Genomic DNA, 26,996 nt, shown 5'->3' with positions numbered 1-26,996 from the left:
GCCTAACAACCTGCCACGCTGGTGGCCTACTCACTTAAAAGAAACACTGCAACACAAATGTGGTATTAGAACTTGCAGCCAACTGTGCTGGGGCTCCCCACACCTGATAAAGAGACTGAAGGGCCCACAACAACTACAAGCAGCTGAGCGTTACAACAGCTGGCCAAGAGCATAACTTGGCCTCCCTGGGTGCCTACAGGGAGAGCAAACAGGCCACAACAGAAGGACACACGTAGCACACATAGAGGTCACCCCTGGAACACTGAGAACTGAGGGAAGCACACTGGAAGCCTCCTAAGGCATCACTTACATAAGGTCACCTATCCAAGAGCAGGAGATGTACCTGACCTACCTAATACGTAGACACAAGCACAGGGAAAGAGGCAAAATGAGGAGGCAAAGGAATACATTCCAAGTAAGGGAACAGGACAAAACCCCAGAAAAGGAACTAAGTGAAACAGAAATGAGCAACCTACCTGACAGAGAGCTCAAAGAGTGTTAAGGATGCTCACTGATCTGGGGAGAAGAATAGATAAACTCAGTGAGAATGTCAACAAAGAAATGGAAGATATAAAAAAGAACCAATCAGAAATGAAGAATACAATACTGGAAATGAAAAATTCACTAGAGGGACTCAAAAGCAGAGTAGAGGATACAGAAGAACGGATCTGTGAGCTGGACGAAAGACTAGAAGAAATTACCCAAGGTGAACAGGTAAAAGAGAAAAGAATTAAAAAGAGTGAGGACAGTCTAAGGGAACTCTGGGACAACATCAAGCACACTAACATCCGTGTTATAGGTGTCCCGGAAGGAGTAGAGCGAGACAAGGGGGCAGAGAATCTATTTCAAGAAATAATAGATGAAAACTTCCCTAACCTAAGGAAGGAAACAGATATCCAGGTACAGGAAGCATAGAGAGCCCCAAACAAGATAAACCCAAAGAGGCCCACACCAAGACACATCATAATCAAAATGTCCAGAATTAAAGATAAAGAGAGAATTCTAAAAGCTGCAAGAGAATGTCAAGTTACATACAAAGGAAACCCCATAAGGCTATCAGCTGACTTCTCAGCAGAAATCTTACAGGCTAGAAGAGAATGGCATGATATATTTAAAGTGCTAAAAGGAAAAAACTTACAGCCAAGAATACTCTACCCAGCAAGGTTATCATTCAAAATGGAAGGAGAGATCAAAATTTTCCCAGACAAGCAAAAATTAAAGGAGTTTGTCACCAAGAAACCAGTGCTACAAGAAATGTTAAAGGGACTGATTTAAGGGGAAAAGAGAAGACCACAAATAGTAAAAATTATCTATTTCCATGATAAGAACGTAATGGATACAAATGCACAAAAAAGAGGTTAGATATGATATCAAAAACATAAAAGGAGGGAAGAGGGGAGTTAAAGAGTACAGCTTTCAGAAAGCTCAAACTAAAGTGACTATCAATTCTGTATAGAAGAAGAAAGGAACAGAGAAGGACTACTAAAACACTGAGAGAAAAAAAAAAGTTAAAAAATGGCAGTAAGTACATACTTATCAATAGCTACTTTAAATGTCAAGGGACTAAATGCTCCAATTAAAAGGCATAGGGTGGCTGACTGGATAAAAAAACAAGACCCATATATATGCTGAATACAAGAGACACACTTCAGACCTAAAGACACTCACAAACTGAAAGTGAAGGGATGGAAAAAGATACTCCACGCAAATGGCAATGAAAAGAAAGCTGGGGTAGCAGTACTCATATCAGACAAAATAGACTTTAAAACAAAAACTGTAAAAAGAGACAAACAAGGGCATTACATAATGATCAAGGGAACAATCCAACAAGAGAATATAACACTTGTAAATAGCTACACACCAAATGTAGGTGCACCTAAATATATAAAGCAATTATTAACAGACATAAAAACAGAAATAGACAGTAACACAATAATAGTAGGGGACTTTAACACTCCACTTACACCAACGGATAGATCATCCAAACAGAAGATCAATAAGGAAACATTGGCCTTAAACGACACACTAGAACAGATGGACCTAGTAGATATATACAGAGCATTCCATCCAAAAACAGAAGAATACACGTTCTTTTCAAATGCACATGGAACATTCTCCAGGATTGATCACATATTAGGCCACAAAACAAGTCTCCATAAATTTAAGAAGATTGAAATAATACCAAGCATCTTTTCTGACCACAACCGTATGAAACTAGAAATCAACTATAGGAAGAAAACCAGAAAAGCCACAAATACGTGGAGATTAAACAAAATGCTACTGAACAACGACTGGGTTAACGAAGAAATCAAAGAAGAAATCAAAAAATACCTGGAAACAAATGAAAATGAAAATACGACATGCCAGAATTTATGGGATACAGCAAAAGCGGTTCTAAGAGGGAAGTTTATAGCGATACAGGCCTATCTCAACAAACAAGAAAAATCTCAAATAAACAATCTAACAATGCACCTAAAGGAACTGGAAAAAGAAGAACAAACCAAGCCCAAAATCAGTAGAAGATGGGAAAAAATAAAAATCAGAGCAGAAATAAATGAAATAGAGACCAAAAAAACAATAGAAAAAATTAATAAAACCAAGAGCTGGTTCTTTGAACAGATCAACAACATTGACAAACCTTTAGCTAGACTCACCAAGAAAAAAAGAGAGAAGGCACAAATAAGTAAAATCAGAAATGAAAGAGGAGAGGTTACAACAGACACCTCAGAAATGCAAAAGATTATAAGAGAATACTATGAAAAGCTATATGCCAACCAATTCGACAATCTCGAAGAAATGGATAAATTCTTAGAATCATACAACCTTCCAAAACTGGATCAAGAAGAAGTAGAGAATTTGAATAGACCAATCACCAGTAAGGAGATCGAAACAGTAATCACAAACCTCCCCAAAAATAAAAGTCCAGGACCAGACGGCTTCCCTGGTGAATTCTACCAAACATTCAAAGAAGACTTAATACCTATCCTTCTCAAACTCTTCCATAAAATTGAGGAGGGGGGGAAGCTCCCTAACTCATTCTACGAAGCTGACATTACCCTGATACCAAAACCAGACAAGGACAACACAAAAAAAGAAAATTACAGGCCAATATCACTGATGAACATCGATGCAAAAATCCTCAACAAAATACTAGCAAATCGCAAACATTAAAAAGATTATACACCATGATCAAGTGGGATTTATTCCAGGTATGCAAGGATGGTTTAACATTCGCAAATCAATCAACGTGATACACCACATTAATAAAATGAAGAATAAAAATCACATGATCATCTCAATAGATGCAGAGAAAGCATTTGACAAGATACAGCATCCATTTATGATAAAAACTCTGAATAAAATGGGTATAGAAGGAAAGTACCTCAGCATAATAAAGGCCATATATGAGAAACCCACAGCTAACATCATCCTCAATGGTGAAAAACTGAAAGCTATGCCTCTAAGAACGGCAACCAGACAAGGATGCCCACTGTCACCACTCCTATTTAACATAGTACTGGAAGTCCTGGCAAGAGAACGAAATAAAAGGGATCCAAATTGGAAAGGAAGAAGTGAAACTGTCACTATTTGCAGATGACATGATTTTATATATAGAAAACCCTAAAGAATCCACCAGAAAACTTTTAGAAGTAATAAACAATTATGGTAAAGTTGCAGGATACAAAATCAACATACAAAAATCAGTTGCATTTCTGTACACTAACAACGAAGTAGCAGAAAGAGAAATTAAGAATACCATCCCATTTACAATTGCAACAAAAAGAATAAAATACCTAGGAATAAACTTAACCAAAGAGCTGAAAGATCTGTACACCTAAAACTATAAAACATTTCTGAAAGAAACTGAAGAAGACACAAAGAAATGGAAAGATATTCTGTGCTCCTGGATTGGAATAATTAACATAGTTAAGATGTCCATACTCCCTAAAGCCATCTATAGATTCAATGCAATCCCTATCAAAGTTCCAACAACATTTTTCACAGAAATAGAACAAAGAATCCTAAAATTTATATGGAACAACAAAAGACCCTGAATAGCTAAAGGAATCCTGAGAAAAAAGAACAAAGCTGGAGATATCACACTCCCTGATTTCAAAATAGACTACAAAGCTATAGTAACCAAAACAGCATGGTACTGGCACAAAAACAGACACAGAGATCAATGAAATAGAATCGAAAGCCCAGAAATAAACCCACACATCTATGGACAGCTAATCTCTGACAAAGGAGCCAAGAACATACAATGGGGAAAAGAAAGTCTCTTCAACAAATGGTGTTGGGAAAACTGATCAGCCACATGCAAAAAAATGAAAGCAGACCCTTACCTTACACCATACACAAAAATTAACTCCAAATGGACTAAAGACTTGAATGCAAGACCTGAAACTGTGAAACTTCTAGAAGAAAACATAGGCGGTACGCTCTTCGACATCGGTCTTAGCAACATCTTTTCAAACACCACGTCTGACCAGGCAAGAGAAACAATAGAAAAAATAAACAAATGGGAGTACATCAAACTAAAAAGCTTCTGCACAGCAAAGGAAACCATCAACAAAACGAAAAGACAACCTAACAATTGGGAGAAGATATTTGCAAACCATACATCTGATAAGGGCTTAATCTCCAAAATATATAAAGAACTCATGCATCTCAACAACAAAAAAACTACCAACCCAATTAAAAAATGGGCAAAAGACCTGAACAGACATTTCTCCAAAGAAGATATACAGATGGCCAACAGACACATGAAAAGATGTTCAACATCACTAACTATCAGGGAAATGCAAATCAAAACTACAATGAGATATCACCTCACGCCCGTCAGAATGTCTATAATTAACAAGACAGGAAACAACATGTGTTGGAGAGGATGTGGAGAGAAGGGAACTCTCATACACTGCTGGTGCGAGTGCAAACTGGTGCAGCCACTGTGGAAAACAGTATGGAGACTCCTCAAAAAATCAAGGATAGAACTACCATATGATCCAGCTATTCCACTGCCGGGTATTTATCCAAAGAACATGAAAACACCAATGTGTAAAGATACATGCACCCCTGTGTTCATTGCAGCGTTATTCACAATAGCCAAGACTTGGAAGCAACCTAAGTGCCCATCAAGGGACGAATGGATAAAGAAGATGTGGTATATACACAATGGAATGTTACTCAGCCATAAGAAACGATGAAATCCAGCCATTTGTGACAACATGGATGGACATTGAGGGTATTATGCAAAGTGAAATAAGTCAGAGGGAGAAGGTCAAATACCGTATGGTTTCCTTCATTAAGTAGTAGATAACAACAACAATAAACAAACACATAGGGACAGAGATTAGATTGGTTGTTACCAGAGGGGAAGGGGGGAGGGAGGAGGGTGAAAGGGATAATTCGGCACATGTGTGTGGTGATGGGTTGTAATTAGTATTTTGGTGGAGAACGTGATGTAATCTATGCAGAAATACCAGTATAATGATGTACACCTGAAATTTTTACAATGTTATAAACCAATGTTACTGGAATAAACAAAAAATAAAAAAAAAAAAAATGTTCCTTATGGTTGAAGATCTGAACTGTCTAAAGAACCAGATGGTAAAAGCAGAAGCCTGTGCTTTAATGGGCTGGATACAGGCAGCACTCACGGCAGCATAGACAGCCTAGCGGAGAGGGGCTGTACGGAGCAAGGGATGAGCTTTAGTTTGGGAGAAATGAAAAATGGAGGGAGTATTCATTTCCACTGAATGAGCAGAAACTATAAATTATGAAGACATTAATAAAATGCATTCTAAACAGTAGCTAAACATGAGCTAGAACATATGGGACCAATAACTATGAAAAGGGACTAAGATGGCTTATAAAATAAAGAATCGTAGAGAACTCACAGTATGGCTGTGTTAATGGCTAAGTAACTGCACTCAGAAATAATTATTTTCTTCCTATAATAGCTGCTCTGTCTACTGTTAAAGTTAACCAATTTATTTGTTTTTCTCTAAATAAATGGATGAGGGTACTAAGTAGAATGTTCCTGTTTGATTCAGTGATTTGTAAATTGAGGTGAGTATAATTGTTAAGTCTTGAACTACACTAATCAGGCATCATTAACCATCGCTTGACCATTACCATAGGTGGAGACGTGGCACAAAGAAAATGTCACTAATTTTATCAGTAAAATACAAGCTTCAATAGATATGCCTTAGTCTTACTAATACATTTGAATAAGGGGCAAAAACAACGTGAAAAATGAATCCAGAAATAAATCTCCAAATTGCATTTTATTTGACTGTTCTTTCTCTACTCATTTCAAATCTTTTATCAGAAATATGAAATAATAAAACTGACGGAAGACACATGAAACTCAAATCATTTCCTTCTTCTCTGGAGGGAGAATTAGGAAGAAGTGCAAATAAAAGTGAAATAAAGGCTACATGGAGAGCCCACATATTTGCAAGTCAGTCCTCTGAGAGCAGTCGTAATTTCCAATTTAAGGACATATTCTTTTCTTGGCGTAAAATTATGGAAGATTTGAGTTAGAAGTGACCTTGGAGATCACGTTCTCTAGCTTCCTCATTCTACATAGAGGAAACTCCTTTAGCACTAAGGAAACTGAGCTCTCAGGAAGTAAGTGATTGCTGATTCAGTAAAGGAATCTAACTCCTACTCCTGCCCCGCAGGAGAACTGATTCTCCTGTGCCACGCTGCCACTTTCCAGGAAAGGAAAAGGAAAGATAATCTGCAGCCTTTTGAAAGAGAGGTAAGATCTTACGCATTTTTGAGTAGCAAACATTTCCTCAATATTCAAGAAAAAAAAGGCAAGACTGGAATCTGGAATACATGGCTCTTAAAAGTCAGGAATGAAGTGTATTAACATACAGTTCATCACCGAGGTAGAGCACAAAGTTTTCATTTTTCTAGTATCATGGGCCTCTGAGAGTTCCTTACTTTCATAAACATCAGATTCATTTATTCAATTTTATAAAATAAGAGCATATTTTAAGAGGGTGGTTTCATTTCTCTTTATATCTTATTTATATACGTATACTATAGTTTTTCACTTGTTTTTTCAAATAACACTAAAAAAAAGCAATCGCTTGTGTTTTCCCATTTTTTAAGCAATAAATATCAGTCGTGTCCCGTGTATCAGGAACTAATTGTGTGAAAGAAACTGGGTATTCAAAGATGAAAAACACAATGTCCATGGCTTAAAGAAGGCACGTGGGGAGGGAGGAATAGCATAATGTGTCCTAAAAGAGTGAGCGCCCCCGGACGGCTGGGACACAGGAAACACGGAGAGAGTTAAGAAGACATGGAGGGTGTGCTGAGGTAGGGGTTGATGCTGGAAAACATGAATGACCCTGCAGCTTTGTGTGCCATTCAGAGCAATGTGGACCTTATCCAGCGAGCCACTGAAAGGCTGTAGCAAGGCAGTGTCTTGGATAACACTGGCTTTATGGTGAAGCATAGTTTAGACACTAGATGCACTTGTACCTCTCATCAACAGGAGCTGACAAAAAGAGGAAGGAGGGTGTCCATCAACCTTTTGAGGAAGACAAGGACCTAAAAAAAATTTACTGAAAGGCCTGGAAGTTCCCAATCTCTCAGTGGGAAGAATCTCCTGAAGACTTCTTTAGAGGAGACAACTGCTAATACCTGAGCTTTAACTTAATGAAGAGACTAACCTTTGAGGGAACTATTCACAACTGGGAAATTTCTCATGATGTGAGTTCCCTCACTCCCACCCTATCTGGCTTCATACTGTATTAAATATTTACAGGCAGCAAAACAAAGACTGAATAATACATACAATTTAATGAAAACTATAAATTAAGTGTACCTAACATGAGGATGAAAATAAGATTTCAATAAGAATAAAATAAGTAAAACATGCAAAATGATAAACACACGCAACACAAAGACAGCATTTTACTAATAGGAAATACTACTAAGAAGAATTATTTGGTACCATTTCAAAAACGTTTTTAATGAAGAGCATCCTAATGTTTTGATCAACAATTGCTATGTTCTTTTAGCATTTTGACCTAACTTGGTGTTTATCTTGTATCTCGTTGTTCCTATATAAAGTTAACTTTATTGTTGCCCCTAGACACTTTTGTAAATAGGATGAAAGTCTCTAAGGTTTTAATTATCTCAGTTAAATAGGAGTTACTAGTATTTCTAACAATAGTACCTAAATTCAAATTATCTTCCCAAATTGGACTTTGGATTTTTTCATTTGAATCTCAAATTCACTGTTTTAGGTGATGCTCTGAAAATTGTACCTTTATGAGGCTATGTGCTAGGATTTAGTGTCTATCCGAAAAAGATGAAATGATTTAGGAAGCAATTTAGATAATTAAGCTAGTTTAGGTAAAGTATTCTAAAACCTAACGAACATCACTAAAAATAAACTAAGAAACTCAAATTTCTCATTATCATTTCTTTTCTCAAATTCACAGAATGGTCATTTTGCTATATACCCAACAGCTTTTAAATGATAATATAAAGTCTCTTCTTGCAAATTGTAAGATTACTGAAAAATAAAACCCACAGAGTTCTCATTTCTCAAGTTCACATAATGTTCATGTTATTATATGCCCAATAGCTTTTAAATGATTACAGGAAGTATCTCATTACTAATTTTTAGGATTACTTAAATCACATCTGCCATTAAAATATACAGGAAAACTCCAGATAGCTCTTACAATATACCATTTCAGCTAAGTAGGTAGGATACTGAAAAAATTGAAATCTGCTGGTATATGTTCTTACAAATACACAATAACCATGGTTGATAAAAACTACAATTATGTTGTTCAGTGAATAGAGATGTTCAGTGGATTATTTGTGAAATATCCAAATTCCCAAATAAGAGATAGAGTAGCAAGCACATGAAAGAAACAATTACTTTAACGTTCCGTACTGGAAAAGAAAAGCAAAGCTTTTTACACAATTTTTTAAACATAATCTATGTGGGAGCAAAACCAAATGTCAAAAGGAAAACCCAAATGCCCACAAGGAGCAGCACAGTATGGGCTGGGACACCTCCTGTGAAGCCAAGCAACCCTAAAACACACCAAGGAAATGCCCCTACACTTCCATGTTTTTCATCAAGGGCAGAGTCTGCCTTTCACCATCTCAGTGAATTCAAAGTGGGATAACTCGTGAGGTCCAGAAGCCAGTGGAGTAGATGGAGTCCATGTCACATCTACTCTAAGCTTTGATGGAAACTGACTAAATTGCAGCCTTTTCCTTCCTTCAGGCCTGTGATGGTACAGCTCAGTCTGGTTTGCGATCTCAGTCTCAGAATTTGTTTGATCCTATCCCACCACATGTCTAGGTCCCCTGATGACAGAGGCAAAACCTCTAAACCTATCTTAAGTTGTATGTATTAAACCCAATCTCTTAATGTCTCTTCTTACCACACTATGGTCTGCTGTCACCAAGTTAGAACAGTTCTACCTGTCAGTACCCACTCCTCAGGTGCGACGTGGCTCTTCCCTGACAGCAGCAGCCTGCATCCAGCTGTGACTGGCCACCGTTCTTCCTCTCCCTGGGCCACCAGGGCTTGGTGGAAGAGAAATCCTAAAATGCAATCACAGCCCTTTCTCACCTCTCCTTTCTGACACTGGGGGTGAAAGTGAAACAGAGCATTTTCTAGTTATCTAAAAACTATGCAAAAAAAGTTTTTATTCACTCAAAGCTGTAGAAGACATGAGGACTTGCACACTACAGCATTCTGAAAAACTGTCCAAAAGTCATAAATTGCATTTACTTTTCACTATATACAAAGGTTTCTTTCCTCCCTAAAGGCAAAACCAACACAAATTTACATTTAGGGGACAACTTTACTTCTATGATCACTGGAAACTGATAATGCAATATATTGCTTTTATTAATCATCTTGAAATGAAGAGAATTTTTTAAGTAAAAGATAAGGTAAACTTGTCACAAGAAAATGAAACAATCTATATTTCAGGCTATTAATTTATTACTTTTGTTCTTGCTTTGCAGTTATAATATAGACATTTTGTCAAATGTCCTCAGACTCCCCAGCTTGACAAATGGTGTTTTACACCCTGTCCTGCTCTAAGACATTCTTACCTTTTCCATTGTTCTAAAATATGTCGTTCGTAAAGAAGAACTCTAATAGAAAAATGTGTCACACAAAATAAATTACAAAGCCTCCCGTTCCGAACTAGTTTAAACATAGAAGCCTTCATGATAACCTGTCAACTTCATTATCATTGATGGTTTAGTAACGACGGGCCCATTTAGGGCCAGTTCGAACAGACCCCATCTCTTATCAACAAAATGATTAAGGATTGTCTTTCAGAAAAACTGCAAAGTCACGCAGCCAGGGCATGCACAAAAGAAGAAATTGTGACCTGAAACAACCTCAGAACCAAAGGTCCTCGGAACCCCGGGACCAGGACTCGAGCGGAACTTGAAAGCTGGACTCTTATCAGAAGCAAGGGGTCCCTCATTCAGGAAGGTCCGGTGTTAAAATTCCTTCCCCACCTCATGCAAAATATTGAGAACCTCATCATAAATGTTTAGAACCTCATCATAAATGTTTAAAAGCTTACCTTAAATACCTGAAGCCCTCCAATCAAAACATGTCCCACCAGCATTTCCACGTGCCAACCTCTTCTCCCTAACCTCTTAAACTGTGTCCCAAATCCTGATTCAGGGAGACAGATCTGAGGGCACATGCCCCCCGTCTCCCTGGAGATCGATCTTGCAGAATAAAAGCTGATTTCTCCCCTCAAAGGCTGGTGCCATAATTAATTGGCTTCTTTATGCACGTAGGGCAGAGAACCCCAATTTTGTGCCGTAACACTTTTGTTACCAGTTTTTATGGAGTATTTTGTGGTAAATGTGAAGATCACGTTGTTCATTCAACTACCTTTTTCTTCATCTCTATTCCCTTCCCCACAAAAACCCAAGACAATTATGCAAAGTTATAATTCTAATTATCAAGTAGCTATAAAAAGAAATTACATTTATTTCACCCTGAAAATTTGAAGGAATAAGCACATAAAGGATAAAAGTTCCACATTAAACAGGCTTTCTCTTTATTGAAAGTGGGTCAGGTAACAAAAAATTAAAATAAAACACAGAAATTAAACTAATGGCTTAAGATTAATCGAAATGTAATTGTTACATTCTAAACCCATGAAGACAGGGCATTCTCAGCATCTACATTCACTGGAAAATGTCCCAAACAAGGGCCCTTCGAGAAAACTAGAAACTCCTTACCAAGCCATCATTGCTGAGTAATACTTTGTTACACTAGAGAAATAACCCCGGGGCTTGAAAATGCCTCTTTGCATACTTCCCAGAAAATTCTAGCCTTTCTGGATTTCCTAATAAATATTGTTAATTTAGAGCAATAATTTTCACTATCATGATAAATGAAACTAAGAAAAGCATACACTGAGCTTGGAAATTTCAACATGAAAATGACAATTTCTAGATTAACACCACATGCTCCTTTTTTGGTGGTATTCTTGGTTTGTCTGACTGCTTAACCTCAAAGCATCAGATGACCTGACTTTTATTTTATTTTGTATTGTCCAGATCCAGATAAAGAGGAAATTCATTTCTTAAGAGTTCTCTTTAATCCTGTCTTTCTTTATCTGCTCTGTAACAGCTTTAAAATGAGCCTACCACCTAGCTGTTTTGTAATGGATAACCTGTCTCCCAGCGACATTATCTGGAGTGCTTGACTTAAGCAAACATTCATTTGCATCACTGCACCACAGAGGTCAGTTTCTTGCTTTCCTATTGATCAGTAATTCATTCTTATTCAACCAACATACAGACTTTATACCAAAGCATGCATTCTTTTATCCCACATTAGCTCTTTAGCTCATTATCAACTTCATGGAAAGATCAACTCACCCAGCACACACCATCTCCTGGACCTGCCACTCCCAATAGGCATTCCTTAGCCTTTGCTGCTGTGTAGTACTTAATCTCTGTTGTGGCCTTAAGGATTCCATCACAGTAGACATCGACATTGACAGAGCCAGCAGGAAAATCTTATAAAACACAAACGAGAGTTAGGAGCTGCGTATATAATGTATGCATCACACTATTATATCTCTTAGAGAATAGGAAGGAAGGCTTTAAGAATTCATAACAATTTCACCAACTTCTAGCACTTAAATGTTTTCCTTTTTATCTGCAGTAGTTAGAAACCACAAAATAGAATGTACAATTTTAGACTTAATTGTTCAAAAAAAACCTTAGAAGATAAAAACACATGTTAAAATTATAATAACAGCAAAGCACTAAATCCTTTCTCCCTACCTATAACCTCCTTCTTTCAAAATAATCTATAATCATCTTTACATAATACTTTAGAATTTAGAACAGTAAAGTTACTCATTAAAAGTTAGGTATTTGCTATTAATCTTATGCAGAATATTCCCATTAATTATAGGCAAAGTTTCTCAAAATTGTGTTTGGAAAAATAGTAGCATCGAAAAAAACAGAACTTTTATTCAATTGATTACAAAGAAAACTCTTGAGAAGGTCAGGTTTAATGCCTGCTGTGTAAGTACTATTGACACCCTACATTCATGCAAAGCTTTTTTGTGAATAACATAATATAAAATGACTGATACACTGCATTGTGAACTCTGCTGTAACGCACCAACGGAGCTAAAGTTACCTGAGAACGCTGGGCTCTCCATGAAAGAACAATAAACAATAGTTTCAATAGAAAAGTTATTGTGTTTTATTATAGCAAAAGTAAACAAAATTTACCTCTTTAAATTCATTTTGAGAACACACTTTAAAAACTTTCACTCTTTGTCCAGGAGATATTTCCCAAATTCTCCTGGAAAACTGGCACCCAAACATCTGGGGTTTAGAATAAGTCAATAAGTATAAGACCCAAAGCTAGTCCTAACCTTAACCACCTCAGGAAGCTTTGAATACCTAAAAGTTCTTAAGGATTAGGCATTAATTTTACTTTATCTCCTGAAGAGGTTAAAGGACCTCTTAGAATATTGCTCAGGGAAATTTAAAGCCAACAAGCAACCTTAAGCTTAACTAGATCAAGAAGCTGCAATTTCCTCTTCCCACATTGCCTGACTAGACACTTAACCTGTATTATAAAGAAAAGATATGTAGAAAAGTTCTCTCTTCCCAAAGTAAGTATCTACCTAATAGAGAGTCAAAGAAAAATCACAGCAAAAACCTGAAAGTTGTTAAGAACATCTCATCAGCTACGGCGTGCACATGTGCTGGAGTTGCTGGAGTCAAATAAACCAATCTCAGTAGATTTCATAAAAATGATTTTGAAAGAAGATATTGATTTTGTTTATCAGAAAAGAGATGAGGAGTTTTACAATGAGGTGTTAACCTTCTGAAAGAAAGTCAGGTGAGGAATCATGAGAGATATATAGTGAGAGGATTTGCTTAGTAGTTCTTTGATAAAGAATACTTAAAATACTCTAATTTCTTTAGAATCTAACATGAAAATGAACTGATTTATTTCTGATATCTGGAGTCATTAGTTGACTCAAAACTTTGCCATTAGATCCACTGATAATGGTGCTGATTTTAGAGTAACCCTCCAAAGAGATGTCCTTTGAAGTACTGTCTTTGCTATATACATTTTCATATCTATTGAATGTCAGTTATTAAATCAAGCCCTAATTACTGTTTGCACCTGTATATCAAGGTGGACTCCTTATGGATTCATCTGGTTGGGAGGCCCTTCTTAATAGCATATTAGTGAATTGGGCTTTTCATGAACAGTACCTAGTACGGCTTGAGCATTATTTTACTTGAATTGTGGTCACTATGATGTCTACCCTTCAATAAAAATAAAAACCAATTTTAATTTAAGGATTCAAACAGAAAAGCGGAAAGTGAATTCTGCTATTTACCATCTAGACTAAAGTAGGCAAGTAACTGGAAGGACACACAAATATAGGTCAAGGTCACCAAATCAAGCAAGGGTATGAGAGTCAGCTCTGAAAAACAAAAAGGCTTATCAAGGAAGAAAAAGATGGAACTCTTTGCCCCCATCAGGCATGGATACACAGCAAAGTACACTTACAGAGGAACAAAGGTAAAAAGGGATTCTATTTAAATTTCACATCTCAAGCTCCAAACCATTGAAGAGTCTTTGTCAACTCTCCCTGTCTCCATGATTGAAGTGGTCTGTCCCTCCAGATGAGGGGCAAACGAAAATAATTTATGGAAAATATAATCCAAAGGTACTTCTGATTAGTCAGAACTATATTCACTATATCCATAAAAATAGATATTTCACAAATCCCTTAATTTAAGAGCTTTATTGCTTCTATCTTTCCATTGTCTGAGAAGCTGTGCTCCTTTATGAACCAATTTTAGTCCTTTACCACATGGTAAACTTTAAATGAACCCATCTGGCTGGCCCGATGGCTTAGCGGTTAAGTTGCGCGCGCTGCGCTACTGGCGGCCAGGGTTCGGATCCCGGGCGCGCACTGACGCACCGCTTCTCCGGCCATGCTGAGACCGCGTCCCACATACAGCAACTAGAAGGATGTGCAACTATGACATACAGCTATCTACTGGGGCTTTGGGGAAAAAAAGGAGGAGGATTGGCAATAGATGTTAGCTCAGAGCCGGTCTTCCTCAGCAAAAAGAGGAGGATTAGTATGGATGTTAGCTCAGGGCTGATGTTCCTCAAAAAAAAAAAAAAAAATGAACCCACCTAATGTTTCCAGGGGAACTGAAATCAACATGACTCTCTTTTGATTAGAATATTATTATTAAATATCAGTGGCTTCAAAACCTTGGTCATGCCTAAAAATTAATATCAATTTAATATATGTTAAAATCATCTTCCTGAATTATGATCTTTATAAAAATTTCTTAGCAATTGTTATTTTTCCAAGCAGGTTCAGCACAATATTTGGCACATCCTAAATACTTTTCATGCTCTTTTAATGAAACATGAAGTTATAATTTACATTATCCAGAACACGTTTTCTTAATTAATAAAGAGATTCTATGTCTTTGTGGATACATTTTGCATTCCTTTCAACTTTTAATTGGTTGTCCCCTTATTAGCGCTGCCTAAATAGCTACGATAGATATAGCCAAAGCTTAGCATAAATTAGCATAAGGGAAGCCATCTTGTAAAGGGGAACCATACAGAAATTATAAATGACCCTGATCCATGAGACACCCCCTTTGCTGAGTCAGCAATGCTTTACTTCGCACCTACTTGTTGGAAATATGCATGCTCTGCTACTTTCTCAGCCTCGGCTTGTACATAGACCTCCCTGTTGTGATAAGGCAGCAACTTAGTTCTTTAAGTTTTCCCAGGAATGTAACGACCTCCAGAAAGGAGCCCTGTGCTGGTATCCATCACTGGTGACAAGAAAAAGGGATGATCCGGCATGTCAAGGACTACAACCCCAGATGGTTGCATTCCGAGACCCTCCTTCTTTTCAGCCCATTTGCCCTATATAACTGCTTCAAAATTTTGTAGTGTTAAGATGGTTCTTTTGGACACTAGTCTGCCATCTTCCCCCTTGCTAGCAAGCTGTCATAATAAAAGACCCTTTCTCTCCTACCACCTTGCCTCTGGACTGTTGGCTTGTCTTTGTGGTGAGTAGAGGACCCCTTTCTGGCGGTGACACCCCTGCTGTGTAATATATTTTTCTGGCTGAGCTACAGGTACCAGAGGAATACCCTCTTCCTTCTGAGTAAAAATTAGTTAATACATCTAGTTTAAAGCCTTCATATATATTTTTATAAGTTTTGGCATAAGCTGGGACTATAGTAACTTCAAATTCCTTCATCACAAAACAGTCTCTGTTAAAGACAAACCTGTGGATGCCACTAGGAATGTGTGTCTTTTAGAAAATGAAGGAATTATGAGTGTAACGAGTTACTGAACTAAAAGGAAAGAGGAGAAGACAAAATTAGAGGATATTTTCTCAAATAAAAAAATCAGGTTATGATGTGGAAGTGTGTTAGAAGGGAAAGAGACCATCTTAAGATTTCTTTACAGGTTGGCATAATTGTACTTTGACGTAATTTTGTTTTTCTCAGAATTGTTACCAAATTAGTAAAGTGTAAAGAAACATAGATTTAAAAAGAACAATAATACAGCAAAGTGTTGGGTTGAGTGGAGAAAAATATGAGAGTTCTGAGAACTGTAATGAGACCTCAGAGTATTTGATATGCCTCAATGTTGAGAGATTCTTATCACCCTCACACACACATTTATTCATTTTCATGGTTAAGGGGAGGCCAAAGAAAGAGAAGAACCATAGATGGTCTTAGAGGTACCTTCTCTAATAGAGAACGCTAGTTATCCACTCCAATGTCTACTTTCTTCTTCCTTTTAGAAACAAAATTCTGATTTTTTTTGCTGGGCACATTGCTATCAAACTAAAAAGACTGGATTTTCTATTATTCCTTTCAGCTAGATACAACCTTGAGATTAAGTTCTGACTAACAACATTTCAGCAGACATGTCTTATAGAAACTTCTTAATTTCATGAAGCCTTCTTCATTTCTTTATCTCAGTGGTGTACTCATAAACTGACTCCCCAGAAAGAAAAAGGAAAGACCTGATTTCTAATTTTTGCTAATTTTTGTGGTGAAAATACTCCCACCCAACTACCAAAGTGATTTCAAGCTACCAAAGTGTTATGTACTCAGTGTCAGCTTGTACATAGACCTGTGAACTGTGCCCCCCGGTGTTGAAGCTCTAAGCTCCAGTGTGACTATATTTGCAGATAAGGCCTTTAAGGAGGTAACTAAGGTCAAATGGAGGTCATAAAGGTGGGGCCCTTATCTAAGAGGACTGGTATCCTTACAGAAAGAGGAAGAGACAACAGAAGCGCATGTCCACAGAGAAAGGGCCACGTGAGGACAGAGCAAGAAAGTGGCCATCTGCAAGCCAAAGAAAGAGGCCTTGCCAGAGACCAACTTCCGGCCCCTTGATCTTATACTTCCAGCCTCCACAACTGTGAGAAAATAAATTTCTGTTGTTTAAGCCACCCAGTCTGTGGTATTTTGTTATGACAGCCCAAGAACACCAATGCACAAAGTACTATCACTGAACATAAAGTAGGGAAGAGGTGCATAGAATTGGCTCTTGCATTGCAACATGAGATGGCTCTAGGACACCACTGCTTCATCATATTGCTCGGAATATAGTGTGATGGCAAGAATCTTAGAAGCCATCTTGCTCTGTGATGACTATGGCCACACTGTAGGGACTATGGAATGGTGAATAGAAATAAGCTTGTGTCCCAGACAATGCTGTGAAGCTGCCATACCAGCCCTCAACACAAACCAGACTCAGTACAAGAAGCTCTGGGTATAACACAAGAGAACATTTACAGAGGGCAAACCACATTTTAAGTCATGTGATTAAGTCATGAGCCAGATGATCAGAAATCAAGTCACATGAGCAATTTCTCTAGACTGGAAAGAGACGGGACAGATGGAGGTCGCCTCCTGAACTTGAGGCATCAGTATTCTTCAAAAGAATTCTGAGGGTGGGGGGAAGGGTCCCTAGTAAGCATCCACTTTAGTTTTAGTCCCTCTGTTTTAACCTGGTATTCAAAGAAGTACAGACAAAAATGTGAAAGACTTAAATCTATATAGATTATTATTATATGGTGTGGGATACTTATTGAGATCATTTCCTGCCCCTGGAAGTCACTAGTGGGTATAGTGATTACATATGAGATGACAGAGAATTGGGTGCTCTCCTGAGCGTGATTTCCGAAGAGTGAAAGAGGACAAACACATCTAGTGGCTTTTATACGAGGAGATATAAACAGAAGACCAGGAGAAGAGAGGGGCAAGAGGAGGAGTAATATTTATAAAGAAAGATGGTCCCCTCGGGACCTTCCTTCTCGGGAAGAGAAGGAAGTTTTTAAATGGTTTACCACACCCCATCCAGAAGCTGAGGGTAGTTTACTCCAGGAAAACCATCTTGTGAGTACTTGATATGTAAGTAGAGAGGTTATTTTATCAACAAAAAAATTGAGGCACAGAAAGATCAAGAGGCTTGTCTAAAATTACTCAGTAAATGGCTCAACACAGAATAAAAACAGCTCTCTTGGCCACTGGTTAAGTGTTTCTTTGGCTACACTGCAGATTCTGGACAGATCACTAGCCTTTAACAGCATGCCGGGCACTCTATCTTACTCCATAGTTGATGTAGAGAAAAAGGAACTCTATTGTACAGTCAGTGCTGTTCAATAGAAATTTCTGAGATAATGGATACGTTCTAAGGCAGCACTTGACATAGGGTTAGTGCAACTGAGGAACTGAATTTTAAATTTTATTTAATTAGAATAAATTAAAGTCTACAAAACCAGATGTGGCTGGCAACTTGCCACACTGGCCAGTGCAGCTACAAAGCGTGGTTCCTCTGGCTGTGGTTTTGACCCACTAGTACCTCATGAAGTCAATTTAGTAGGTTTTGACTAGCACTGAAAAAGGAAAGAAATAGAATTTCTCTCTCTCGTTACATTACCCGTATGTTCCTGCATGTTGTCTGCTTTTCCACTACAGCCCTTAACATCGTTAGTAATCACAGTTATTTAAAATTCCTCATCTGATCCTTCCTACATTGTTGTCATATCTACACCTGGTCTGATGTTAGCTTTACCTCTTGAGACTATGTTTCTTCTTGTCTTTTGGCATGACTTGTAATTTCTTGTTGAAAACCAGACATATTGTATTGGGTATAATCGAAGAAAGGAGGCAAGTACTGAGAGTGCCTATAGTAATCTGGCTAGGAGTTGGGCTATATTTAATGTTTGCTGTTGCTGTAGGCGCCAGAGGCTTCAAATTCCTCTGTTGTCCTTGTTTTTGTCTCCCCTCCTGACCTCGTTCTTCCCTAAGTACTTTCCTCAGAGATATTCTGCATCTTGCAGTACTGTGAACGTAATCCACCTGCCATTACACTGGAGCCCTGCCTGGTGTGGTGGTGGTCAGGCTGGGGCGAGGGGAAGCATTCTAATCTTACGATTAGGTCTCAGTCTTTTAGTGGGCCCGTGCCTCTTGGCTGTGACCTTCACAAGTGTACCTTAAGTGAGACAGGAAGGCTGGGGGGGCTCCAGTGGGATGGATGCCACGCCTCAGCTGGGATAAAGCTCTGGTAAAGTAGTCTTCCCTGGAGAGGAGGCCTTTACTAAGGAGAACACGCTGGGAGTACTTCACTGTGATTATTCTTCCTTGGACCCAGCAGAGTCTCAAGGGAATCTTCCTCAGATCTTCACAATGCAAAGCTGGTGGGGTTCCTGGAGGTAAATCCCACAAAACTACAGGTGCCTCATAAGATTACAATCCCCAGGAGAATCTTACTCTCAAACTAGTCCACACTCAGCCTCCAGCAGTTCAGCAAAACTACCATTTAAGTGCTCCTATTGGTTGACGGCTCCAGTGACTTCTGCTCTAGGTAAGCTGATGTTGGATGTCACTCTCTTGATGGACCTTTCTCTCCGGATTTTGGGATGGTAGTTTGCCTTGAACCCTTAGTTTTCTGAGGAGTTCAAGAAAAGTCATTGATTTTCAGTTTGTTCAGCTTTTTCTTGTTGAAAGGATGCAAGTGACAACTTCCAAGCTCTTTACATGTTGGGCTGAAACCTTTAGTCTAAGTATTGCTTTTAAAACCTTTGCTTTAATTATGTATTTATGCATACGTATGAGGTCATGATGTAAAATGCAGTTCTTGCTAGGGTTCAAAAAACTTCAAGAAACAGTGCCAGGAGGCAGAGAAAATAAGACTCTAGGGTCATTTCTGCTAGGCATGTCCCAACTGTATTCTGGTACATATTCACAGAACCATCCTATATACCGCTACGTAGAAGCCAATATTTTGTAAGAAAATCTCTCATTAAGCTAGAGCACACCAGTTGAAAAGAAGACTTGGAGAGGTTTTAATTAGCATAACTGGTAAATAGTGGTTTATTTATTTACTTACTACAAATTTGCTGTTCGATCACACAGACAGTATTATGTTCTGGTATACCTTAGACAATGTGGAATATTAGTTTTCTGCTTTTCTGAAAAACATTTGAACTTTGACATATTTTATTCTTTGTACTGCTCTTAGCTACTAGGTAAACTAAACATAAAATCTTAATGTGAATAATTTTATTTGACATTTTGATTTGCTGTTTGGGAACTACTGTCTAAGTACTTCTTAATTTGCAATACTGATTTTTTTTGTAGTGATTTTAGTCTAACTAGATTTAGTTTAAACTCCAAAAATAATTAGTTAGAAATTATTAATCATTAAATCATTTTAAAATGTGGCATAAGGAAGCAGGGGGCTTCAGAAGAGAAAGAGACAGAGTTCTTTCTCATCTCACTTCTGCATATCCTTGTCCATGACAGGAAGCAGTGTCTGAAACATTTATAAACACTTGATGTAGAGTCTTCCCTTTCTATAGTCCAACTCTGACCTCAGCTGTGCAAGGAAATCCTTGGAAGGGACACATGCTTTGCATAACACAATAGAAAAGGTTTATAAATGCTCTGTAAGTGGACTTCCTTCATAATAGCTACACTCTAAAAGTAAAGGGAAAAGCTCAGGATGCATCTGACATACTCTTTAATCTTAAATATTTGTACTACATTTCCAAATTCGCAGTAAGATTGCATATCTTTTTGATACCGGCTCAAGACAAGGTTGACAGAAGAGAAGTCATATTGTAGGAAAGAAACCCTACTGTAACTCTGAATGACCTCTGACGAACTACCCCAGCTGGATCTGCACCCTCCAGGAGATCTAACTGCTCTGTAGATTTTACGACCCCTGCTTGCGCACGTACCTTCCAGCTGCGATAAGATGATCACTTTGTTCTTTTGAGTTCCTTAGGAGTGTGATGACCCCTGAACAGTGAGTCTATGCTGATAGCCATCATCAGTGACAACTGAAAGATCTGGTGTGGCGACTCCCAGTCTGTAACACCAGAAGGTCAACATTCCTAACCTCCTCTCCTATAACCCACTGGCCTATATTACTGCTGTAAGATTTTGTGCCCCTTAAGATGGTTCTTTGAGATGTTAGTCAGCCATCTTCCCCCTTGCTAACAAGCTGTAATAAACTGCCCTTTCTTTCTACCATCTTGCCTCTTGATGACCGGCTTTTGTCTCGCGGCAAGCAGACCGTGCCCTTTGTGCGGTAACATTTTTACTTTAAAATATTTTATGAAGTTTACATTTATAAAGTTTTATCAGGTAATTTCATTCTCTCATTGTAAAAGGGTATAAACTCAAAAACCAAGTAGTTCTACATTTATATGAAAACATTCAGAAATTAATATATTAGATTTTGATTTTAGCATAATTATTGTGGCAAGTGTGGCTGTTCCATCTGGAATTTTAAATCTGATATAATTTATCATGCTGCAAGCAAAGTTGAATAAAATGGTTAGCTTCATAAATTAAATAAGGAAAAGAGAGGAAGACTGTATATAGAAATGGTACCATGAGGATAAAATAGTGAAAAAGATTTATGTTTTCCAGAACAACCAAAAATATACTCAACAGCATGGCAAAAAAAAGAGGATAGGAAAAAAGTTCATTAATATCTGCTAATCCTGTTATAATAAAGCAAATAATTTTAGTTCCATATTTAATAGCTGACATATATTAAAGTGCTCTCTACTGACACATATAAAAATATATGATGTTACTGCCTGTTGTTTTACCACATGGTATACAGGCTAATTTCTCATAATTTACACGTTCATACTCTTGCGAATCCAGATTAATAATAACAACCTTAGGTGTGTGAAAACTAAACACAGGAAACACCTGCAGAACAATATTAATTTCTGTAGGGAAGTGAAACGTATTTGTCATACGTTTATTGAAAGAAACTCAGGACGATGTTTTATATTTGTTAAAGCATAAGAAAGTTCCTTACCTAAAGCTTTCATACACCAGACTGTCTTGTTCCAAAGGGCTGGCCGTGTTCTAATGCATTTGTTACTTGATGTAAATTCAATCTCCACAGTATCACCAATTAATTCATCTCTCAAAATAATAAATATTTCACCAGGATTCTATAAGATGAAAAATATAACCCAATTAAGCATTTGAAAAAGTTTACATTAACCAAATAACCCATTACATTCATTAATGATAAAGGTCACACATGATCATTATGCGTCTTCTATCATGTTCATAATTTGAACCACATTTAGAAATGAAATATGTAAGTGTGAGTCTCACTAGATTTTCAGTTTATCAACTTGGTTTTTATTGAATACTCAATTTTTTTTCCAATGCCATATTTTGCAACTAAACAAACAGTGAGGACATAGCCGTCCCTTTCCTCCTGCTCATCCTCGTGTGTGGCCTCAGGGTGATGAGCATTGCTCGAGGACCTCCAGGAAACTGTAATTCAATTGCTAAACAAGTCCTTTCTCCAAATCCTTTCCCTTCACCTTTCTAGAACTTGGTGTATCTACCTATAAATGAGAGGACTGAACAGGTTTAGCTTTAAGATCTCTCACAATTTAAATATGATGAAATTTTTCAAATGTCCAATAGTTTAAATCTTACCTAATAGAGATTTTCTGGTTACTCTTTATTTATGATAAGTATCTGTGAAGGGTATTGAATTGACAAAAGGTTATAAATCTAAAAGTTTTGAGATTTTATTAAGGTGGAAAACTAAATCTATGTACATAAGGTAAAAAAGGTTATTGAAAACTTTTTGGAAAAAATCCAGAAAAAAAAACATAGGGATAAGAAGACTGGAATTAATACAGAGAAAGCAAAGGAATAAATATTTATTGAGCATCTATTTTATACCAGAAATTACACTAAGCACATTTTATATAAAGATCTTTCCTTTATTCCTAACCGAAACATACACACACGCATGTGCACCCTCACACCAAAGCCAAAATGGAAGACCGTGATTTTTCTCTTTGACACACAGGGTAACTAATACACAGTCACAATCTGAAGATTAATCAGAACTATCCAAATTCAAAATCTGAACTCCTTACATCATATTATTTAACCCTTCAAAATAACTAAAATGAAATATTCTTTTTATGATTATCTCAGATATCACCTTTCAAAGGCTTTCTTCAAAGTCAAACTAAATTTTAGTCTGTCACAAAGTAAACAGGAACCTCATTTATATGCTTTTATAAAATTATGTTTACCCAAAAGTCATTAATTTTAAAGTTCTCTTATTTAAATGTTGTCTTCCTAAGCATAAATCACCCACAGACGAAACTTACATCTTTAATGCTCTATACCAAAGAGCTTCTACAAATATGTTGACGTTACAAGATCATTTCCGCTGACACACATCCACTTCGGGCGTTCTCCACCAGAGTCCAGTGCTCCCAAGTACTTGTCCACAGGCTATTTTGATCTAATTTTCCCCTCATCAGTTAACTTGCACATCAAGAAAAGATCCCATCTCAAGGGAATGGTCACTATTCCCCCAATGGCTCTTGCCCCACACATCCAAGATGTCAGAAAGGCCTCCCTGTTCCCTTCCCTGTGCCTCTGCAGTGCACTGCCTCCTCCAAGTCCTGCAGGTCAGGACTGTGAGCCCTTCCTTTCCTCTCATCTGCAACCTCCTCTTCACAGGGCCTCATTTCCAGCGCAGCTCTTCAGTTCTTGTCACTCATACCTGTCACCTGACTTCGAATCTTGAATGACTTCCCATTTCACTCTGGCTCAGATCCCCAATCCTCTGGAGTTCCCTTCCATGTATATCATTCTTGATAAGCTTGGCCTCTTCCCTTCCCCACTTAGTAAGCTAAGCATCCTCTCCGATGTTTGATTCACCCAGTCAACTCATTCTCATTCATGAGCGTTCCACACAGGCTACTTCTTATGCATCAGACTCCCTCCTTAATAGAGGTCATGACTCCACCCTTCAGCCATTTCTAGAGAAAAGTTCTAAACAAAAGACAAGCACACTGGCCACCCTAAAGGAGGCACTTCCATGTTCATTTGTACCCAGGGCCAGCTTCACGGGCACGTGACCTGCGCAGCTGCACAGGACCCATGCTTAGAAAGGCCCTGCACTGGGTTGAATATTCTGCTGTTGCTGCCTTGAAGTGCTTAATAACGTGAACAAGCACCCCTGCATTTTCATTCTGCACTGGCCCCGATGATTAGGGAGTGGTCCTGTTTGTACATAATGCTGGCATGCCATTTAGTTCCTTTTCTCCCTCCATCTCCCCACACTTATCCTCTCCATCAAGGTCCAACTCCACAGATTCTCCTTATAACTTCAGCCCACGAGGAGTTTTACAACTTTCAAAGGATTCATAGAGCATTTCACATCCATATTCCTTATTTGACCCTTTCTAAGTTATGTCCTCTGCTGTTAATTATTTTTTCATGTCTATGTCTTGGCTTCTCAGCTAGAAGGTATTTTTAAACATCTTGAAGGTATTTTTATTTTTTCATATCATTGTGGCATCTTGTAAGAACTTCGTACATAAGAGACAATCTGTATATATTTTTAAAGTAAGATGGAATAAATATAAAAATATGACATGTTTTTAATTGAGCATGCTCAGCTCTCCTCCTTGTCTCCCTCAAGACTCATGTCTTCATCTGCTCCCTGCATCTCCACGTGGGAAGGGGCCTGCCCCAGGTGGGAAGGCCAGCATTTGTCCAGCTCTGTCCTGAATTATTATGGATATCTTAAGTAAAGATGTAATTACATGGATACATTTAATTCAATGGCTAAAAGACTAGGATACTCAAATCATCATAAATTTAGTTTTATCAGTTATAAAGCTGTTATTTTGCTCTCCATCTTTCCTCTGTTTATCCCTTATTTAGTGCTGAGCGTTCAGAGAAAGATAGGGTTATGATAATTATCACTTCCAAACTCTCAAGTTTTGCTGCATTAGTCACAAACTTTGGGACCTAAACAAAAGGACGCGAAACTGGTCTATAATATAATATACGGTGCTGAAGTTTCTGGTTCTGTCAGGGTGGGTGTCTTTAGGCTTCAATGATTTATTAAGCACAGGCCACAAAGGATTTTGATCCTAATAGATCATCATATCAGCTTATTATGACTTGTACAGACTGATAGCTCTTTTCACGTATTCACGACTATTTTGATAGGCACTAGCTTAGCGAGCACAGAGCATGGCCTTACGCAGCCCGGACCGTGCAGGCTGCTGCAGCTGGCATCGACCGGACCTATGACAGCAGAACAAGGATTAGCAATGGTTCCAAATTTGGCTGCTAATTCTTACCCTCAGAATCAGCTGGAAAGGTTTTAAAACTCCCAGTGTCCAGGCCATAACCCAGACCACTTATATCTGGATCTCTGGGGTAGGATTCAAGCATTATTATTTTTTTTAAAACCTCCCCTAATAGTCCCTATATGCAGCTTAGTTTGAGAACCATTTGGTTAAAGGGAAAAGTCATCTTTTGGTCATTGTAAAACCTTACCACCAAAGGGGCAGCACTTCACAACATGGACACTTCAGGCATTGATACACACAATAATCTTTTGCTGCTTATACTATATTTTTCAATTAAATCACAGGATCAGACTTTAGGTTAAGGATGGTTACCAAGAACTAGTGTGTGACTCAGTGTCAGAAATAACTGGGCAGTGCTGTTAGCTTCTGTGTGTTGTTCTACACTGGATTCAGGAACAAGGGATGAATGGATAGGAGGTGATCTCTGAGATTCTTGTGGCTTGCCCACGGCTGTTAAGGGTCACACCTCTTCATATAGTCTCAGAGTTTCCCAGATTTGTTGATTACACAATCTGGGTCTGCACTACGGGTTTGGAGACCCATATTATGGTTGCAGCCACAGAAGTATGTCAATGAACAGGTCAAATAAAATAAAGGTCTTCATTAGGGAATATGCCATGTTCTAGGATTCAGATAGAAAGCCAATTCAATGAAATTAACACAGATCCAAATGCTGATAAAGCCCCTTAAAAAGCTTTTTGTAGTTGCACTATAACTTAAAGAATTGAATTTGCTCAAGAAATCAACAAGCGACTGGGCTGGTTTTAAAAATACGTTTCAGTCTTATCAGAACAGCAGCAGTGGGAGAATAACATAAAAATAAAGGAATATCAGTTAATTATACTTAAGGAAGTAAGAGATTTTGGGGAGAGAAAAGCTGAAATTGCAGCAAATAGATTCCACCAAAAGGAAGGGAACTGATATGTTGAAGGCCTGCCTACACAGATAAAACCAGACAAAGAAAATAAGCTCCCTTTAACTGCTCTTTAGGAAGGTGCTCCTGAGGAAGAAACACAGACGCCACTACTGAGCCTGTGACACTCACAGAAATAACAGGAGAGGCAGGGGGCATCAGAGAGCAAACACAGCACTTCTGAGGGACCTGTCAGGAAAACAGGTAGAGGCTCCCTCTTAAAGCTCCCAGTAAAATCCATAACGAGTGACTGGACTGACTGCTTACAGCTTACGCAGCTCTAGCAAGTGATTATAGAACAACTAGAGGCATGGCAGAGAAGCCTCTGAAGGGGAGCATTGGATTCTTGATGCCATTATTAGGTGATCTGAAGGTGATTTATTACTGCGAGGGCATGAATGCACTTCCTATCCTCTGAGAAAGGATTTAACCTTGGCACTATTGACATTTTTAAACCAGAGACGTCATTGTTGTGGGGACCACCCTGTGCCTTATAGGCTGTTTAGCAGTATCCGTGGCTTCTACCCACTAGATGCCAGTAGTAGCCCCCAGTTATGACAACTAAAGCTGTCTGCGGACTTTGCCAAATAGCCCCTGGTTGGTGGGTGGACCAAAATCACTCCCAGATGAGAACCGGTGTTCTGAGGGAATGTGACCAAGAGTAATGAAATCAGGACTTTGGAGTAAGACACAGCACAGGGAAGAGAAGCTAGCAAATAATAGACCAGGTCCAGTTCTGATTCAGAGGTTGTTCCAACGGGAGAATGCCTCCCAGGTGGATTTTCATCAGGGATATAACGTTGGATAAG

The 26,996-nt window shown here is 38.2% G+C and overlaps 1 protein-coding gene across 5 annotated transcripts in view; it reads right to left on the bottom strand.

Annotated features, from left to right (window-relative positions):
- BANK1 (B cell scaffold protein with ankyrin repeats 1) overlaps positions 1-26,996 on the bottom strand; it is a 313,509-nt gene that overhangs the window by 209,150 nt on the left and 77,363 nt on the right. For all 5 annotated transcript variants that reach the window (XM_087434645.1, XM_087434643.1, XM_087434644.1 and 2 more), the window contains exons 4-5: positions 21,935-22,073; positions 11,920-12,059 (exon numbers count right to left, since the gene is read on the bottom strand). In XM_087434645.1, coding sequence (XP_087290771.1) covers positions 11,920-12,059; positions 21,935-22,073 — 279 coding nt within the window. The remainder of the gene's footprint in view (positions 1-11,919; positions 12,060-21,934; positions 22,074-26,996) is intronic.

Source organism: Ceratotherium simum, chromosome 8, assembly GCF_057802395.1.
Source record: "Ceratotherium simum simum isolate JZ-2026a chromosome 8, ASM5780239v1, whole genome shotgun sequence".
Taxonomy (NCBI): domain Eukaryota; kingdom Metazoa; phylum Chordata; class Mammalia; order Perissodactyla; family Rhinocerotidae; genus Ceratotherium; species Ceratotherium simum.
This window is presented reverse-complemented; position numbering and strand designations above follow the sequence as displayed.